The sequence below is a fragment of the Didymosphaeria variabile genome (genome assembly GCF_027946475.1).
Source record: "Didymosphaeria variabile strain IMI 356815 chromosome Unknown scaffold_3, whole genome shotgun sequence".
NCBI lineage: Eukaryota > Fungi > Ascomycota > Dothideomycetes > Pleosporales > Didymosphaeriaceae > Didymosphaeria > Didymosphaeria variabile.
Window position 1 is genome coordinate 656,073 of NW_026611622.1, and position 19,088 is coordinate 675,160.

The following is a 19,088-nucleotide window of genomic DNA, read 5'->3' on the forward strand; positions in this document are numbered from 1 at the left end:
CATGAGATCTGTCTGTGCTATTCAATTCCGCACCAGAAGTCTTTTGTCTTGCTTTTCGGCCTATTCTTGACAACGTAAAATGGACGGCTTTCACGTTCTCACGTTTCTCACGTTTCTCTTCCCTGCCCTCCTGGTCCATTCGGTGACTGCTTCACCTCTCAAAGCATCGTTAGGTGCTATATCTATCGTCAGAGAGGTTTCAGGGCCCATAAATTTGGAGAATCTTTTCGTGCGACAGAGCGGTGACATTCTGGTCACGTCTGTCTCGTCACCTTCTATCTATCAAATCTATCCCGACAACACCACGTCACCTGTCGCCTTGGCGGAAGTGCCGAACGTTACCGGACTGCTTGGAATTGCTGAGCTGGAGAAAGATGTGTTCTACGTCGTTGCGTCAAACCTGACTACATCCGTCAACTCCAACGAAGTATGGAAGCTGGATTTGCGTGCTCAAGCGCTAGAAAATGGCACGGCACACGATGCAGCCCAGCTATCGCTTGTAGCACGGTTCCCTTCTGCCCTGCAGCTCAACGGAATGACGCCACTTGCGAACAACGACACTTCACACGTACTGATCAGCGACTCCGGAGCAGGGACAATCTCCTTGCTCAACGTTGACACCGGAGCGTACGGTGTCGTCATGGCAGACACAACCATGTCTCCATTGTCAACAGGTTTCGGCATCGGCGTGAACGGTATTCGTATGAACGGAAATCGACTCTTTTTCACAAGCTTGGACCAAGGCATCTTCGCGCAGGTCCCTGTTTCGCTTCAAACAGGGGCCGCCACGGGTCCTGTAGAGACCATTCTTAACGGGACGCTCCAGCGCGGACGACTTCGCGCTGTCTCTGGATGGGCGGAAAGCTTGGACCGCTGAGAATGGGCAGGACTCGATTATTGAAGTCGATATCCCCTCGAAGATAGGACGAGTTGCTGTTAATAATACGCTACTCCAGTCCACATCTTCCGCAGCCCTGGGACGAGGCCCGTCAAACTGGGATTCGCTCTTTGTTACTGGCGCTAAAGTTGACGCTGAGGGAAATCCTAGTGAGGGTCGTCTGTTCAAGATATCATTACACTAGTTAGAAATTAACGCTTTGTATTGGAACGAACCAGCATGCAATATCTAAAATTATTTGAAAGTCGGCTAACGATATCTACAAAAGAACGGCTTCTTATCTTACCGAGTCTCCAAAACAGCTTTTCCATCCCACATAAACATCAACCTTCTGTGTCTCCATCACAACGTCTCCGCTCCATCATATCCTTACCATTTCTCGGTTCTCACAAACCTCACCGAGAACATCCAGCAATTTCAAGCGCTTTTCGGACATACTGAATTTACCACTCAAGTCACTCTTACTGTTAGTTTTACTTCCAGACCAAGACCACGAAAGGATTGTTCAGTTTGCCTACAGACAAACTCGACCTGACCCCTTCCACTGAGATCTCCATTTTCGCGCTCTCTCTCTTTTATATCGCGAATCCTTACTCATATAGCATATATTCCTCTAAAACCCCACCAATGGTATCATAAGATAAAACTCAAGGGCACGTGGTCTAGTGGCAGGGCGCTTCGTACCGTTTGAGTAAGGCAAGAGACCCAGGTTCGATTCCTGGCGTGCCCCCTTTTTGACAACACGTCGTGGTTTTGTACTGGAGACAGCCTTTTGTAGAACCGAGTTTCAAGTGGCCTTTACCCTCTTTCTTCTCTTCCCAGGATCACTTCACTGGTAGGTATATCATCTATTCCTTCAATTACCCATCAATTGTACCTTAAGACAGCAGTTGAAGGGCACGTGGTCCAGTGGCAGGGCGGGTCTCCCGGGATTGTGGAAACGGACCGGGTGTCCAGACCCAGGTTCGATTCCTGGCGTGCTCCTTTTTTGGAGCGAATGGTAGCCTTTTTGCGGTATACATGATCGATCCTGTTTATTAGCACGCTGGCATTGCTCCTCTGCTCCAAATTGAACGTTCTCTTTCCTCAGGCTGCTCGTGGGGACCTTTCCTTGGTTAAGAGCAGAAGTCAAGGGATAATTGCTGCTTGTGTGCGGCTGTTTTCCGAGAATATCTAGGGACGGCGGAACTATTTCTTAACCCGTTTAGCGGCATCTTCGGATTGTTCTTTGATAGTACCATCGATGAGATCATGGATTATTATTTCTATATCCCAGCCTGCCCTTCATCCTTCTACATGAACGAAGCCTCAATGCCAGCTCTCACAACATAGATATCCGCTACATCACATAAAATCGATGCTTCGCGCTTTCTTTCCAACCCATCCCAAAACGCCCCAACGCCTACCAATGCAGACTTGAAGCTAGGTTCTCGCAGTCGCCAAAGACTCCTACTCAAAATCCGAAGCAAAGGTTAAACACTGCACGTTACGGTACCTTACTGGACCTGCTTGATCCTGCACTGCCATCCCGACTCCTTCTCGAGAAGAGGAAGACTGCATGTATGTTAGAATTCCGTTCGAAACAATAGACATGGGAGGAGACTCACCTAGCACCCAAACACCACCCCAACTCATTTCCTTTAATCTTCTTTGCGATCTTGACTTCCCTGTCAATCGGCATCTCATACCCAGTGTGCAAGAGCGCCAGCTGGAAGTTCAGATCCAAACACCACTCCGGGCGGTCCCTCAGGTCCTTCATCGCGCCCTCCACGCTCTTGAATGCATCCCACATCTGCTCGCCGTGGCACACGCGGTGCGTCAGGTCCCTAAGTTCCGCAAGCGAGAAAGAGTCCGGCATGCCGAGCGGCTTCGTGCGGTCGTAGAAGTAGCTGAAGAGGAAGACGTCTTCGCGGGCGAAGGTCTTCTCGATGGAGGGTTGGTGCACGCCGCGGAATGCACAGGGCGCGAGTTTGCACTCCGCATCCTTTTCCAGTGTTTTCTCTGCAAAGCCGCGGCACTGGGCCGGGGCGCCGGTAGCGGGGCCGGTCATGTTGACTGTGACGGTGGCGCCGAGGGCGTGGTCTTTCGGCAGGGTGACCTCGACTTTGCGACTCATGCCTGGAGCGATGCATGGGTTGATGATGGGCTTCTTGAGCCATTCGCGGTCGCCGCTCTCTTTGGTGTCTTGGTAGACGGAGTCGATGATGGCGCTGTGGAGGTTATTGCGGGCTTCCATGAGGCCGTAGCCAAGGTAGGAGTGTTGGTAGAGGGTGAAGTCGCGACCGCCGAAGCTGAGCTCGTATTTGTGGTCGCCGTCGGCGAGCTTTTCGGGGAGACCGCCGCTCGCGGACTTGGGGAAGGTCGGCTCGAAGACGATCTGGGTGGAACCGCCGCCAAGATCGAGAATGGCAGCTGTGGGTGTCTTGTCTGGGCCGCCAATCTTGCCGAGGAGGTAGTTGGTGGTGATCCAGGCGTAGACACCTTCCTGCTCACCGGGCATTACCTCTACACCGCCCTTCTCCTCCGAAATGACCGGGAAGGGGTATTTGGTCTCCAGACGCTTACGCACAGCCTTCAAGGTGTTGTTGCTCTTTTCCTCACCGAGCTTGCGAAGACCAGCAGTGGCCTTGACGGCGATGGGCGAGCAGGAGCGGTAGTTCTCAGGTACGCTTTCGAGTGCGTAGTCCATCAAAACATCTAAACTTGCGGCGGCGCCCTCTGCGTCGGCATCGTATGACGAGAGTCCAGAACCCCCCTCCTTCTTCTCAGTCATCTTGAAGAACTCCTGCTCGAGTTCCGGCGTAGGACCGCAATTATTGAATTTGTAGGCGTGGATCCGAGAGCCAGTGCTGCCTGCGTCGATCATGAGGGCATACTGGATGAGCGGCTTGTCCTTGGAATAGGACTTTGTGCATGTTACCGGCCCTGCGCCGGGCGCAGCTGTTTGGCCCTGTCCTTTCGAGATCGATTCTGCCACCGAAAATCAGTGTACATCCCTTGTCACCGTTACAAGCCACATACCGCCCGCTCTCGCCAGGCCATCCCTCGGCGCAATGAAGTATAGTACCAGTATGATAAAGGCGATGAAGCCACCTGTCTTGAGGTACCGCGCCCGCTGCCCGCCGTTCATGGTCGCGGCCGTCTTGTAGTCGTTCATAGAGGTGGAGCGGTGTCGCGAGTGCCTGTCAGGCTTCTCGAAGGGGTCGTCGTTGGCGGTAATAGGTTCGCTGCGAGGGAGCGACACGGAGATACGGCGGCGGGGGCCCGAGAAGGAGAAGTAGGACCAGATGCCAGGACGGGACCGTCGTACGTCAACGCCGCTGGACATATGGGGGTGCGGTCGTCTTTTTAGTGTACGCGCATGCGATGTCTCCAATCGCTTTGGGGCGAACTCTGTAATAATTAGTGGGGCCGCGCCGCCAAACGGAGCATTGAAAGTTGGCGCGACGGGGAAATTGGAGAGTCCAGGGTTCGGATCACGATATATCCCCAAATGGATGCGGAATGCTGCTCGAAATCTGTACAAGTACCCCTGCGTTGCACATGCCGTCTGTTCTTTGGAGGCCTACGGCTTGGCGCAATTCATGGATGCGACATCCCTGCCGCGAGTATGATTGGCCAGGTGGAACAACACATTATGTCAAGAGAATTATTGAATGTCACTTCACATAAAGGTTCTGGAAGATGACTTCTCTAAGAAGTGTGCTCATTCCGCAATTGTATTTCCAGGCCTGGGATCACCTACATAATGACCGATACTTCCCACAGACGTACTCGGCCTCCATCTCAACGAATCTTATGAGTCCCAGCAGATCACATGCCTTTACTTGTTGGCCTCTTCACCGGCCGAGTATGCCTCGAATCCTTCCTCCCGCTCGGTTACTCCTCTTTACACCTTCTTCTTTGACTGCCGCAGTTCCACGATGGGCATCCCCACCCCCCGGCTCTCCGTCTCTGTCCTCCTAGCACCATCGTCCTCCTCTAGGAAATGGTTGACTCCAAGATGCATACCATCCGGGTACCACATCTCCTCTGAAGCCATGGCCCAACGCTTCGGGTGTTTGCTGCCCATCATACCGACCTGGAGATCATCGGACTCAAGGAGATAGCGGCTCGGCCAATGTTCATCATACTCTGCGGTAGTCTTTGGTACGTGCAAATGGTCGTACTTTGCTAACTCCTTGACATGTTTCTGACTGTAGCGATATGTCCCACCTGTCAATTTACCGCCAAATGGCTCAGAAGAAGCGCGGAAATCCCATGCGTAGACTATCTCATTGGTCTGGATGCGCTTAGGTTCTTTACCAGTCGGTTTTCCAAAGGCGTAGTCATATCCATCGAAGTCGGGTTTTCCTGGTCCATAGCACGCGAATGGACCACAGTCTTCAGTGATACGTTCCCATTGTGCATAAGCAAAGTTGTATTCTGATCGAGATTTGTAGGCGGCTGATTTTGGTCCAAGGGTAAAAGCGTCGTCTGCAAGCTTGTTTTCGCAGCTCCGTTGAGCCTTGTCTTCACCGATAACTTCGTGCGGCCACGGGCACGCACAGTCGAGGCCATCACATTGGCCGTAACATTCGCAAGAGCCAACGTACTCGTCGCACCACCAGCCGCACTCATCTGGGTGCGTACATTTCCAATGCTGAGCACAGTCCTCGCGGCACTTTTCGCATCCACTGGGATCGTCGAAGAATCGGCCCTGGCAGTCGTGAGGCTGAACTACACTGGGGTCTTCTGCATATTGTCTACCCTTCCGGTGGTCATCGAAGGCAAGAAACCGCACCCAGTCGGAGCATATAGACATTCCCAGACGTCGGTGCATGGTTTGGAGGTTCGCAAGGATGTTTCCAAGCTTCGCCCGTACCACGGTAGTCTCTGAGTCGTCACTGTTGTAGTCCTCTGAGTCATCATCGGCAGAGCCTTCGGTGTTGGGATCCTGAATCTCGTTGCCTTCGATATCAACAACGTTATGACTTGGACAAGCGAACAAGATCGTCACTTTATCGAACGGCTTTCGAAGAATCCGAACAACATTATTCAGGACGTTACTCTCGGAAGCACCGCCAGACACATCAATATCTAGGCCATAATGCCAATTGAAACGAGTACTTGTACAGTGAAAGTTACGAGTGATGTAGCCGTAGTCTCCGTAGCACTGAACATCTTCGTCGTAACAGAAGCGCACGTCAATCTTGAGGACGATAGATCGGAGCGCTTGCCATCCATCGTGCAAAGGAATGGCTTTGTACAATGTGACAGGACGCTCGTGTTTTTCTTCGAGATCTTTCGAGAAGTTCTTCATCCAGAGCTTCAAATGCCGGGCGGCCGCCTCAGATAGCTCCATGTTCGCTTGCTTGCACGATAATATAAGCCCGCGACAGTCGCGCTGAACGGATTTGGACGCCAGTGGAGGAAGCCATCCGTGCAGGTACTCGTATACAATCATTCGGACGTCCGCATTCAGCTTGTTGAAGAAAGGACTCCCGGTTTGTGAAGCGTCGACGTCATTATCGGCTTGCTGCACCTTCTTGAGTGTTCGTGCACGCTTGTTGTGCGGTGGAGATGTGTTTGTCGACGCGCGGCGCTTGGCCATGTTGATCGCGTGTGCCGAGTCGATTCGCGATGTTCGTGTCGTGGGGTTTGCGTGATAAACCTGGGTGTGAGAGAGTCAAAGTCTGCGAGCTCTATATAGCTGAAGGCCAAACGCAAGTGCACGGGGCCCGCAGGGGATTTGGAAATTGCTCCTCAGCACGAGGCAGGAGCGAGCGCGGTGAAAGGAAGCGACGCAACGGAATTCACAGCTCACTTCCCTGGCTGACCTCAACCTGCACCCCGCCACCACGTGTGACCTTGCGTGTAACCTTTTACGGCAAATTTTGAACCGTTTTCAATGTTTTACTTCCTATCTACCACCTATTATCTTCTCTTCTGTTGTCATCGTCGTCATACCTGGCCTCATCTGTACCATCGTTCTTAGCGTCTTCAATATTGCCTCCGAATCTCTCCACGTTGCGACCTGCCCAACCAGCGGCATCGTCCTGTAAAATTCGACATTAACAAAGGCTTGCTTTCTTTTCCGGCGCGATGTTTGGTCTTTAGTGACGGGAATGTCCTTGACATCATCCACGGCACTATCCCACTTTCACCCAATATCCTCTGGGATATCATCGACCTCTAGCACTTTTCGGTCAGTCCAGCGTGCGGCATCATCTAGGAAATCTCCACCTGTTCTTCTAGTCTACTTCTGTCTTTGTTGATTCGGTCCTCCAAAGCCGATGCTTATCTTATTATACGGACCTCCATCATGTATAACCAACCTTTCTCATCTGTTCAAGTGTTGTAGGATTAGTCTTGTATACATTTCTCAACCTTTTCGGCATCTGATGATCTCTTGTGCGCGAAGACTTCTTAGCTTGAAAGCTCAAGTGGAGCAAGATCTCGTATCCAATTGCGCCCGATGTTTCATCTTTAACACCATGTCGACAATAGACGAATGGGTCTTTGTCTGGCTACACACCGTCGCACAAGTGCAAAGATGACATCGAATCAAGAAAAGCGCACTTTGCATAGTCAATCACAAATATCCCCACCCCACCTCCCGCAGTACTGAAGATCATCCTTCAAAACGTCCATTCTGTGCTGACTCTCAAATTATCGAACGGCAACTATGAGCTCACCAAACCAATGCAAGTCGTACGAGGCTTCTCGACCGAGCCTTGCATATCAGCTGTAAGGTTACACAAGAGCGGGGCTTAGATCCTTGTAACACCTACATATGCCTCTTCAGCCTGAGAGACCCAACCACCCCCAACCACCCCCAACCTCGAAAACGCGAAGTATACGAGAGATACACGTAGTTACCACTCTGATCTCAGCAACCAACAAGAAATCCCGTACTATCATGGCGACGGCTGATCTCGCGGAGTTGACTTCTCCTCCGTTTCACGAAACTCAGCAATTTTTCAAGCTCGAGGCCGAAGACTCCACAGAAATCCAACCCAGAATTCAAGCCGAGCTCGCGAAAGGATTTTTCTTGGCCAATGATCAAGAGTGGACATGTTACCGCCGGAATTACCAGGCCGTGGATTGTTCTTACGTCTTAGTGCCCGACATCAGCGGACAGCTCTATGTCTATCATCATGAAGATGATGCAGAGCTTCCAACGCGGAAGAGCATCAAAGCTATCTCGATGTTGATTCGAGCGGAAGTGGACGGCGTGGTCGGGGTACCCATCGAGTTGTTACAGTTTACTCCACAAAGAGAGAATGGGCCAGTCCTGCAAGTCACACCTGTGCCATTGTGGCCAGTAGCAGGAACGACGGAACACATTCGGAACAGGCTATCTCTACCATTACAAGACATTTTGGGATCAGAACCAAAAACAGATTTTTTTGGTTCCCAAGCCAATACTTTTGAACGTATCCAGTTCAAGTCGGCGACTGCGCAGCAACATCACTTTGCTATGGTTGTGGAGCTTCTTTGCGATATTCGTCAGAGTAGCGATCCTAATCCTGTTTGGATCACGGTAGCTCACAGACGATCATATCCGCTTGTCGTTCGGGGCCGAAGCCCATCTCATTATTGCCGAGACGTAGCACCTCTGGATCTCGATTCTGGACTTACCTCGCCCTACGATACAGTGCCACGAGTGTCACCTCCACTTGATCCGCCTTCGGCCTACGTACATCCGGAAACTATTACAGAAGCAGATCGGACCCCAGAGCCTGTTTCTATGGACCTTGTGAAGGAGGGTTCGAAGGAAAAAGATATGTTAGACGACTCTTCTGTTTCCTCCCACCGATCTCGAGCGGATGGTTCTACTCGGCGATTCTCCGTGTTCTGGATGGTAATTCTTTCGGTAGTGTGTAGCGTGCTTCTCTGTGTACTTTGGGCTACTTTGAAGGGTGATGTGCAGGGGCGTCTGGACTGGGAATTCTAGTGCTCGGTGTGCATTCATTCATTATGGCGGTCTTCATGTTCAGGTTTGGTTGGAGGTCTGCACTGGGCATATATGTGCTGGGGTTACTGGTAGTAGTATCTTTGCAAGGTCTTCTAAATCAACAATATTTTTAAAAGCTCTTGCGCCAACATGAGATATGGTCGTACGATATTAGGTTACAACTTCGAACACGCATTGTAGGGCGAGTTACCCTAGGCTGTAATATCAGCTACTAAGCTTTCAGCCCATTAAACAACGTCTCGACATAGGGAGCTGAGAATCTGGCACCATGAAGTTCATTCTTTAATGTCGGCCACTGTGACAGCTCCCCGCAAGCGACTGATCACATGGGTGCATGGTATGTCATAACCGACTTCACATTCGTTAATCATGCAATAACATAGCTTTTCCCGTCCGCTTGCCCCTATCCTAGGCGCCTCGATATCTCACCATGTGCTCGATGCCTAAAAGTCGAATAACGGTTCATCTCCACTCACCGCTCATCGCCACCATCATCTGTATCGGGGATCTCGTTGCCGTTCTCATCAGTGTAATACCATTCCCAGTCATCATCGTCACCACCATCCTCAGCATCCTCTCCCCCATCAACATTGACAATCGAAGGTGCCGCTTTGGTCGACTGAGCCACCTGCACCTGCAAAGCCGTAGGTTCAGGCGTGGCCTCCGCCTCCACAGGCGCCGCAGCACTCTGTACCGCATCACCATCATCACCACTATAAGGCCCGCTCTTCTCCAACTCATCACTAATCGTCTTAATATGGCTCCAATCCTCGCTATCCTCACCCAAGCTCCACGCCATCGCACCGCCAATCTTGTATTTCCTAATAATCTTGTCGAACTTCTGAGATATAAACTCAGGTGTGTCCCACGTCCAGAAGAGGCTGTTAGCATTGTCGAGGAAGTATTCGCCGCCGGCTACTTCATCCGCAATACCGCCTGCCGCGGCTAACTGCCAGGACCCAGCGATGTCGGGATCGGTGCAGCCGATGCCGAAAGCGTGCTGGCATGCGCCGTTGCAGTGTTCCAAGGTCATACCGCAGTTGCCGTACTGGCTACAGCAAGCTGAGGCGCACTTGGTGCCCTTGTCGGGGCCGCACGTGCCGTCCTGGCTTACGGTCAAGCTGGCATTATCAACGGGGTTCATGTGCGCGGGCTCGAAGGTCCAGGCGCCGGATGTGAGCGTGTCTTTTCCCGTGATCGGGTCTTCGGCGGGGACGATGGGTATACCGAGAGCGGATCCTGAGGAGCCAGCAGATGCGGTTTGGAAGTATTTCGCGTAGAAGGCGAAGCCGAGATTCATCTTTGAAGGGGGCGCGCCGATCGCAAGGTAGTTCTTGACGACGTCGAGGGCGCCTTCGACGCTGGTGTGGTGCGCTGTCTTGGTGTCGCGGCGGTTCATGAGATCGTAGGCCATGAGCTGATGGGTATTGTTAGTTGCAAGTAATGCAGGAAGGAATAGAGAAGTGCAATGGGAAGTCACAGCTCAGAGCGGTAAACTCACGTTAATGTAGTCGACGGAGGGCCAGATAAGAGGACCAGTGTCTGCGGTGTAGGCGATCATATCAACCTTCTTTCCGGGGACGGCAATAGACAGAAGCTTGTCGCTGCCGATGGCCTTGCGAATAGCAGCGAGGACTTTGGGGAATGCCGCAATCTCGTAGACCTTCGCTGAATTGGGAGTCTCCTTGTAATCCGCACCGTTGCCTCCAGGGTACTCCCAATCGATATCTGTCTCTCTATTAGCAGAGCGCACATCAAATGCTAGAAACAATATTGAAAATCTGTGTCCTTACCCACACCATCAGCTCCGGTGGTCGATAACAGACTCGCAATATCCGTACCGAACTTTTGAATGCTCGCGTCGTCTTTCGCTGCCTGGGAGAATCCGATCGTGTCACCCCATCCACCGACTGCGATCATGATCTTGGCGTTGGGATATTCGGATCGCCATGTGGAGATAGGGACCTTTGGCTGGAAAGCGGCAGTGTTGTTGGCCATGGCGAAGGCGAGGACAACATGGTCGATAGCACCGCGGTCGGCGGCCTTAGTGGGACGCGTAGGATGCCACCTAGGGGTGTAGTCAGTTGGAGGAGTTAGAAGAGGAGCGTCTGCACAAGACTTACTCGTCCGAGTACATGACGAATCGGGCTTGCACAGCAGCGAGGAGCAACGCTCCAATCGAAAACAAAGTGAAATGCATGATTCAAGCAGTCGGATGTATGATGCTTGCTCAATGCTGTCTCCTCTTTTTCGGCTACCAAGGTGGTCACAGAAAAGGTTGAGGTCGAGCGAGTGCTGCTTATTCAAGCCAGAGTGCGGTCGTAGTAGTGCGGCACGGCTTCATGTAGCATTCCAGTGCAATGCAATGACCAGCCAAGTGAGCCAAAGCCTCTTTTCCCACACAGTGAAAGATTGCGCAGCAATTCGAAAAGACAATTGGATTGTCACAGTGACCTCTCCCAGAAGGTATCAACGAAGCAAACGAATTACAAGTGACCTCCCTTAACAAAAAGGGTGTGCGCTGCAATTTAGGAGAACAAGCAGACGTACATACCATCCTCTTGCTTTATATCCGACGGAACTTCGCCTCTACAGCCAGCAAGGGCCTCAGGAGCCAGCGGCAAACTCTTCACGGGCATATTCAGGGTCACCCGCTCAACAAGAGGGAAAGCGGATGTCACTGCCTTGCATTCCCGTAAAGGGCGAAGCATGACTGATCAAGACCCACCCATATATCCGGAAGCGGGACTGGAATGGAACATTGGGGTACCCGTATATATTGCCGCGATCCCTGTCGCCGATACTCGAGGAGCTGTTGACCACTGGTAGTCGCCGGAGGAGATGCGGGTTTCTTGTCGATGGTTGAAGTTTGAGGTTTGTGCCAGATACTTGCTGCGAGCCGCCGACAATTGACAGATGTCATTCGCGTGTCAATGTCTCTTTCCGCGACATATGCGCCGCCTCGCTGCATACCAGCCCTACACCGGTTGCCGGAGTGTACGTGGCTTTTGTCGCAGGTAATTCGGAATGTAAGGAGTGACAAGTGGAACTCCAATAGCCAGGTACGGCTGCAAATACGCATCATATCTTCATCTTTCAGACGGACGATGGGCCGATAACAAGGTGTAGTGGAACAATTGTATGCAAGTGTGGAGTCTGAGAGTCTTCTTCGGAGGTGTACTGCATGATGCAGTCAGGCGGATCGCATTCGGATCGCTTGCCGAATGTTTTGTTGGTACTGTGTAACGACTGCTCACCCTGACGAGCACGTCACCCGGGAAACTTTTGATGGAGGCGATGTACAACGATGCCAGTTGCTTTTTTGAGAGATAAATAGTGCTGAGCTATGACAGGCATGCTAGTGTTGAAATGCACGATATGCATACCAACGCTTTCTTCTTTTTTGGGTTCTCGCTGCTTCATAGTTTTCCAGGTCTACTATCGAGGATAAATGGCACAGACAGGTGTCGGCGACAAAAGCAGACAAGATGTGTTGAGCGTTACTCCTGATCCACAGCAACCTCTGTGTCATGCACTGGTCATCCTGAGTACCACATCTAGTTATCCGGCCAACTTGCGCAGATAGCAGAGCCTAGACTATCTCCTTCCAGAAAAAGGCCTGATGCCTAATAATGGAGGTCCGCACTGAAGATTTGGTCTTCTCGATACAATGCAGGTGGGATACATCGAGCCTAGCCTGACAATGACATACCCAAATAAGGCAACGCTGGCGAGTGCACTCCCGCACGGAGTCAGGAGCGCAACGACAGGTTGGACCTCACGAGAGAATAGCGTAGGGAGCTATATTAAGAAGCTACCTAGATCCCGAGCCTAAGGGAGTCTCCGCGGGAAAGAACACTGCTCCCGTGTGACAATACCCAATCCATTGGCTGTCCAAGACGAGGCTGCTGCAACGCAAGATGCTATTGATCCTCGACTGGCATGAAATCCTACATTCAGCCCTACCCGAAACCCAGCGCGATGTTACGTAGGATGTAGTGATGTGTGAAGTCGCACCGGCACCGTGCTCCGCTATTGATCGCGCGAAATCGCGAATATCGCATTTTCAACATCGGTGAAGCGGCTTGGCGTCCCATTCACGGCTCGCGCTCATAGCCAGATTTGGGTCATGGTTGATGAAGTTGAGATTGGCAGCGGCAGGCGCGTTAGGTTGTCTGCTATATAGAGACGGTGCCGAGACAAGTGGACATGGTAAGCTTGCATGCTGGCCACAGAAGGTGAAGCTCATTGGCAAGTGTGGTGCAACAACGGAGCTCTGGAGGCTGTGTCGACCGCTACTACGCCTCCCATTGAGGCTGTTGATCGCAAGTAGTACCTATTCATGTCAACGTTGTCGTTAGGTTAGGTTTGTTGTGCTGCCGGCAGCCTTACGCAACGTGCGCTGCTGCGATGCCGTTGAAGACCAGGGTCGAGCAGGCATCCGAAGGAGCCGATCTTAACCCCTCATAGGAAAGCGCGCGTCCTTTGTGCCAAGCCATTGAACGACCCGACCAATGGAGGGATGCTTACATCGCCACTGCCCGCCTATGTCTGGGACCAGTCTACACTGGATCGGGGCAGTAACTCGGGGCGTAGATTAAAGTCATTGTTTTCCCAGTGGTCCGCTCGTTTGTATAGGAATCGCACAGGACGAAGGGCGTAATACGAAATGACCAGAAGTACTCGCTCGTCAGTAGCAGCGGCCAGAGATAAAGCAAGTGCAGACGAGCCGGTCGAAATCGAGCAGAATGTCGAGAAGTCGGAGAAGATCAAGGGGAAGAACCATCTTCGTAAGAAAGTATGGCGACCTAAAACAAAAACTGGATGCATAACTTGTAGGTGAGTTCAAATACTTTCCTATCTTTTTCGATTGATGGTGCCGTCCGCAAGAATGGTCTCGGAGCCTCATTCGTTCTGGCTACCTGTCACGGTTGCTTTCAGTTAGCATCCGCTGGCGAGAGCAAGCATGCTTGACGCTTGTGCCTCATCAGAACAATGGATCACAGATATGAGCGCAGCGGCGTGGAGGAAGACATTGGCACGTCCCACTTCCCCGGAATGTGCATCGTACCTGGCTGATCCTGATGCGTCATCCCGCGTCTCCGAACCTTAACTCAACCTCAGCGCTGCAATTGTACGAATCAAGAAGGCTGATGCGTTTGCAGGATACGAAGGATCAAATGTGATGAAGCGAAGCCGAGTTGTCAACGGTGCACTTCGACCGGTCGGAAGTGCGATGGCTACCAGACAACGCTCACGAACCCGTCACTTCCAGTCGTATACCAACCTCCACAATTTCTACTCAATCCAACCCTTGCATTAGACATGAATTCGACCGAGGAACAGGAAGCCTTCCATTTCTTCAAATATCAAACCGCATACGAGGTAAGTTTGCAAAATACCACCATCTGGTTGGGTGCTTAGAATTGTAGCTCTCGGGATTCTTTGACTCTGCCTTTTGGCAATTCGAAGTGCTCCAAGCATCGCACACTATCCCGGCAATTCGACATGCTGTCATCGCGATTGCAGCTTTGCATCGCAAATTCATCAGTGGGCGGATGCCTGTGGTTCCTGATGATCTTTCGGATAAACAGATAACGTTCGCTATTGAGCAATCGAATCGTGCCATCCAAGAGTTAACCAAATCGTCCTCTCAAAGAACCATATCAGACATGATGGATATCATGACCGCATGCATTATATTCTATTGTTTATGTTGCTTCCAGGGCCATCAAGCGACCGCTTTGGAACATTTGCACAGTGGCCTGAAAATCTTGCATCAACTGGACCAGGACATTGACCGCCAAAATGATGACCTCGAGGTTCATCCGGTTTCGTTGAAGACGTTGCGAGCTATCTTCGTGACCATGGATGTACAGGCAAGAGGTGTCATGAGCAAGGAAATGCTGGAGACCTGGACGAAAAGACCGAAACGGAATTTTAGTAGCCCCCCGACGAACTTTGTGACATTTGCCCAGGCACGGTATGCTTTCGAAGCCCTATACCATGAGTTAATGGGATTCATGCAATCCCTTGACGTCGAACCACCACCACCAGAAGTTGACGCATCAGAGTGGATTCAAAGCGAATATGAGCAGTTTCAAAGCGTATTTGATGCTCTGAGTATCTGCCTGGACCAATTCCTAGCGCGCTTGTCGAACATCACCGCCCAGGAGGATCGCGACTCCGTACTTGGAATTAAGCTATTTCGTGAACAGATACGGGTCTACCTAAGGCTCTTCAAAGGGTTCGATCCAGTAAAACGCACGCGGGAGATAGAATGGCGTGTAGAAGAAGAGGACATGAGGACCATGTTGGATCTGGCATGTGAGCTGCTCAGGGCGCCGCCGGATGTTAGTGTGCCTGCTGGGGCTCGACCAGACGATTACTATCCGGACAATACCGATCCGGCATATGAAACAAAGAAGGACATTCCAGCATACTCGCGTCCAGTGTTCTCATCCAACTCTGGCCTGTTATCTGCCCTGTGGCTTGTTGTGTCCAAGTCGCAATCGTCTGCTCTACGTCGGCGGGCGATTGCACTCATGCTAGACTTTCCGCGTCGAGAAGGAATCTGGGATGGCGTCGTAGCAGGAAGGGTTGCCTGGGAGATCCTGAGGCTGGAGGAGACAGCAGTGGATGGCTTACTGGGAGTGAGTCCAGAGCAACAAACAGAGACGATACAAGATATCAACAAAGTGCGAGACTGCAACATAAGCTACATCGCCCCGAGGATCATGGAAGTCGAGTTTCGAAGTCTGAGTCAGTGGGAGGCTGGCCCTTCCGCGCGCGGTATCAAAAAAGTCCTTGCGTGGTGATGGATCACCACTCTCAGGCTGTAGCGACTTTTGTTCTGGCTGCAGGACTCTATACTGTACTTAATGTCAATAATTTGCAAAGACCATCTTTAACTTCTGAGATGACACAAGCACATTAAATGACATGCTCCGGAAATCGGCCTGAATCGCAGATGAGAATCTGTCACGACAGCTGCATTTGAGCATAGCAACAGAAGAATTGAGGTAGCAGCATGGGTGTCTTGCTGCAACTAAGCCTGGGGGGCACTCGCTGTTCGAGTGCACATGGGAGCTGGAGGTTGGTAATGCACGTGACCCCGGAAAGGTTGGAACCCAGGTACGCGTCTAGCCATGGGTGCAGCGCCCGGCCGAGCAGCGACGTTCGGGCCGACCAATAATAGCAATTGAGGAGGCGGGAAGCTGTGTGGTAGGCGGATAGGCGGGGCGTCCTCAGCTGAGAAATGGCTCTACCCAACCCACCTGGCTGTGATGCACTATCGGCGGCTGCATGATGAAGCTCCAATTGCGAAGCACCACGAAGTGAGTGGCCCGTCCGGAGGTGGGTGAGATTCACAAGCTGCATTGGCGCCAGAGGGAGCTCCCGGCGACGCGAGTGGAGCCCTCCTGGCGGTCTGCTGGCGATTGCTCGCGCGACTCAGGGCCATCGCCTCGCCAACGCGATCGCCGAGGTGTGCTGGAGGACGGTGGAGCTTCACAAGCCGCCGCGGCTCGAGCGAGACGGAACAAGAGGGGAGTTTGTTGTGCGCGGCGGATGAAAAGGGGAGTCGCGACGGCGCTAGCGTGTAATAGCTGTCTGAAAGAGGCATGGCGTTGTTTATCAGCCCAACCTCGCCTTTTATGCACCCTATGAAACGGCGCAACCCATCGGCCCCCGGCAATCTGACGGACAGTTGTTCTCCTCGTCCTGCAAACGCATTCATCCTCCTCCACTCACCCCACCAATTGCACGATCTTGCCCTATTCGCGCCTTCACGCTGGCTTCTTAAGGCTCTCGCAGCTTCTTCGTTGCCTCTACACAGGAGCACTCAGTCGCTTCTTGTCCTTTCAATTGAGGGGATTAGAAGTGACGCGTCGACTCCGCCAACCTGGATTTTGAAGCCAGAGGTGAGACAGCCCGCCCGCCGCGCCAGACAACAACCCACTGACAACGACAGTTCCGATCCCGTTCAGTGTCTTCCCGTCCAGCTACAAGAACGTCAGCAAGGACGCTGTAAAGGAATCGACAAAGGTCCAGGTAGAAGCAAAGGCAGAGCTACCACAGGCAGGACGGGAAGGTCACTCTGAACATCAGGAATCCTTCTCAGTCCACGTCAATCAGCCTGCTGAGCGACCTGCTAAGCACCGCGACACCTACACAGAGGAAGTTCGAGTATTTGAAGACCGCCAGCGCCGCCCCCAGCAGCCCCAGCAGCACCGCGAGGAAGTCCACATCCACGAGGAGCATCGCTACAGGCAGCCTGAGCAATCCCGCCGCACCGAACGCGTAGAGGTTGACATCCACGAGCACCGCGACTCTCGAGACCGGTAAGTGATTTTTCTTGTTTACCTCGCAGCCTGCCAGCTAGCAGCCGCCCACCGCCCCCTGAAGCACTGGCCCAAGCGAGCTCCTGCCTAACCCAATCTGTTTTATTGTTGTCCGAGCGACACGCATTGCCCCACTTTTCCGCTCTTTTCTCTTCCCTGCTCAAGCTGACCTTCTCCTTCCTCACTACAGCTATCCATCCCAACGTCCTATCGTCGGGAGCCACATCGAATCCCAACCAAGGACCTACGACCGCGACTTCAACGCAGTCCAAGGTGCCCAAGCAGACTACGCTACCACTCAGGTTGACGTCTCCGAACGTCAATTCCGCGAGCGTACCCGTCCCATCGTCGGTGGTTACACACACGACCGCCACAACCTCAGCACCGAGCCCAACTACGAGCAGGCATCCCGCTACAGCAAGGAGTCCTTCGACGCCAAGCACGACACCTACCCATCTCGTCGCCAGGTTGACGCAGTCGACAGCCGCTACCCTCACCGCGAGGAGGTTCGAGTAGAGACTACTCGTTCCACGGTTGACGCCCCCCAAGAAGCACAAGCGTGATATGGGATATTACGACGACGACGGCCACTACCACTCTTTCCGTCACGGTATCAAGGAAGCTGCCCACAAGGTCGCTGATCACATCGCCCACCCTATCCACGGTTCCCGCCACCACCACTCCCACGACCACTCGTCCAAGGCTTCCCAGCACAAGGACATTCGCGAGGACATCGTAGTCAAGGAGAAGTACACCACTACCTCCGCTCCCGCACCTACCTACCGTCCTTCCGCCGGTCCTTCCACCGTCTCTAGCCACAAGACCGTCACCACCCGCAAGATGGCTCCTCCCAACACTATCACCATCCCCTGCCACCACATCCGCATTGGCGATCTCCTGATCCTCCAGGGCCGCCCTTGCCAGGTCATCCGCATCACCACCTCCTCCCAGACCGGCCAGCACCGCTACCTTGGTGTTGACCTGTTCACCAAGCAGCTCCATGAGGAGTCCAGCTTCATCTCCAACCCGGCCCCGTCCGTCGTTGTTCAGAACATGCTTGGTCCTGTCTTCAAGCAGTACCGTGTTCTTGACATCCGTGAGGATGGCCGTGTCGTCGCCATGACCGAGACTGGTGACGTCAAGCAGGGTCTCCCCATCCTTGACCAGAGCAACCTTCTCCAGCGCCTGACCGAGTCCTTCGACAACGGCCGCGGCAGCGTCCGCATCTTGGTCATCAACGATGATGGTATGGAGATGGCTGTCGACTACAAGGTCGTCCACGGTTCGCGGTTGTAGATGACTTCACTTTGTCAATGGTAAGCACAACCTTGCCTCCATTTGAAGGTCGGCTCTAACATACTCAGGTCGCATTTGAGCATACTGTTTGTGTAACGAAACGTTTCGGAGCTTGAACCTAGTCGGCCTTGTCATATCAAATTGTGTTCATATATTCTCTTCGCTTTAATCGCCTGACTGGGCTCACTGCCACCTTGCCGCGGGTCTGCTGGCGTTTTGCGCTCGTCGACTCGCGGCGGGTGCTGCCTTTTTGCATAGCAACTGGCGCAGGGATCTACGGTTCACGTGGTTTGCAAAGTGAAGTACAACTGTGGATAGTTAATGGAGTCTTTGCTTATAACTTGAATCTTCGTGCCGTTCTGTGTTGTTCGTCTTATGATGCTTCGGCCATCTTTAGCTCCTTCGTTAGTGCCTTCACTCCCGTTGCCGGTTCCTGAGCTACCCCGCCTTCTCCATTGTATCTCCACATCCTCGGCTTCTTGTCGGTCAATCTACGGGCGTATGCATCTTTTGTCCTGTCTGTTGTATGAAGCGATAGTGGGGACTATTTGATTGTACGGCGTCACAATATAGCTCAATCGAACTCTAGCAC

General features: G+C 52.5%; 6 protein-coding genes and 1 non-coding gene across 7 annotated transcripts; 4 read left to right on the forward strand and 3 right to left on the reverse strand.

Annotated features, from left to right (window-relative positions):
* Positions 1-79: 79 nt before the first annotated feature.
* On the forward strand, positions 80-877 carry N0V89_003563 (uncharacterized protein; the record flags this gene model as incomplete). The annotated part of the gene is made up of 1 exon (XM_056212364.1): positions 80-877. The coding sequence occupies one exon, from the start codon at positions 80-82 to the stop codon at positions 875-877; it is 798 nt and encodes a 265-aa protein (XP_056072672.1).
* A 916-nt stretch (positions 878-1,793) lies between these two features.
* N0V89_003564 lies at positions 1,794-1,882 on the forward strand. The gene has a single exon. It is a non-coding gene; the product is annotated as a tRNA-Thr (tRNA).
* Positions 1,883-2,394: 512 nt separating this feature from the next.
* On the reverse strand, positions 2,395-4,226 carry GDA1 (Guanosine-diphosphatase; the record flags this gene model as incomplete). Its single annotated transcript, XM_056212365.1, has 3 exons — positions 2,395-2,452; positions 2,506-3,868; positions 3,920-4,226. 3 exons carry the CDS (start codon positions 4,224-4,226, stop codon positions 2,395-2,397), a joined length of 1,728 nt encoding a protein of 575 aa, XP_056072673.1.
* Positions 4,227-4,787: 561 nt separating this feature from the next.
* On the reverse strand, positions 4,788-6,491 carry N0V89_003566 (uncharacterized protein; the record flags this gene model as incomplete). Its single annotated transcript, XM_056212366.1, has 1 exon — positions 4,788-6,491. The coding sequence occupies one exon, from the start codon at positions 6,489-6,491 to the stop codon at positions 4,788-4,790; it is 1,704 nt and encodes a 567-aa protein (XP_056072674.1).
* A 2,839-nt stretch (positions 6,492-9,330) lies between these two features.
* N0V89_003567 (uncharacterized protein) lies at positions 9,331-10,995 on the reverse strand (the record flags this gene model as incomplete). The annotated part of the gene is made up of 4 exons (XM_056212367.1): positions 9,331-10,275; positions 10,360-10,586; positions 10,700-10,926; positions 10,982-10,995. The coding sequence occupies 4 exons, from the start codon at positions 10,993-10,995 to the stop codon at positions 9,331-9,333; spliced, it is 1,413 nt and encodes a 470-aa protein (XP_056072675.1).
* Positions 10,996-13,527: 2,532 nt separating this feature from the next.
* Positions 13,528-17,763, forward strand: N0V89_003568 (uncharacterized protein; the record flags this gene model as incomplete). Its single annotated transcript, XM_056212368.1, has 4 exons — positions 13,528-13,656; positions 14,585-15,650; positions 16,831-17,200; positions 17,391-17,763. The coding sequence occupies 4 exons, from the start codon at positions 13,528-13,530 to the stop codon at positions 17,761-17,763; spliced, it is 1,938 nt and encodes a 645-aa protein (XP_056072676.1).
* A 1-nt stretch (position 17,764) lies between these two features.
* HEX1_1 (woronin body major protein) lies at positions 17,765-18,496 on the forward strand (the record flags this gene model as incomplete). The annotated part of the gene is made up of 1 exon (XM_056212369.1): positions 17,765-18,496. The coding sequence occupies one exon, from the start codon at positions 17,765-17,767 to the stop codon at positions 18,494-18,496; it is 732 nt and encodes a 243-aa protein (XP_056072677.1).
* Between the last annotated feature and the right edge of the window lie 592 nt (positions 18,497-19,088).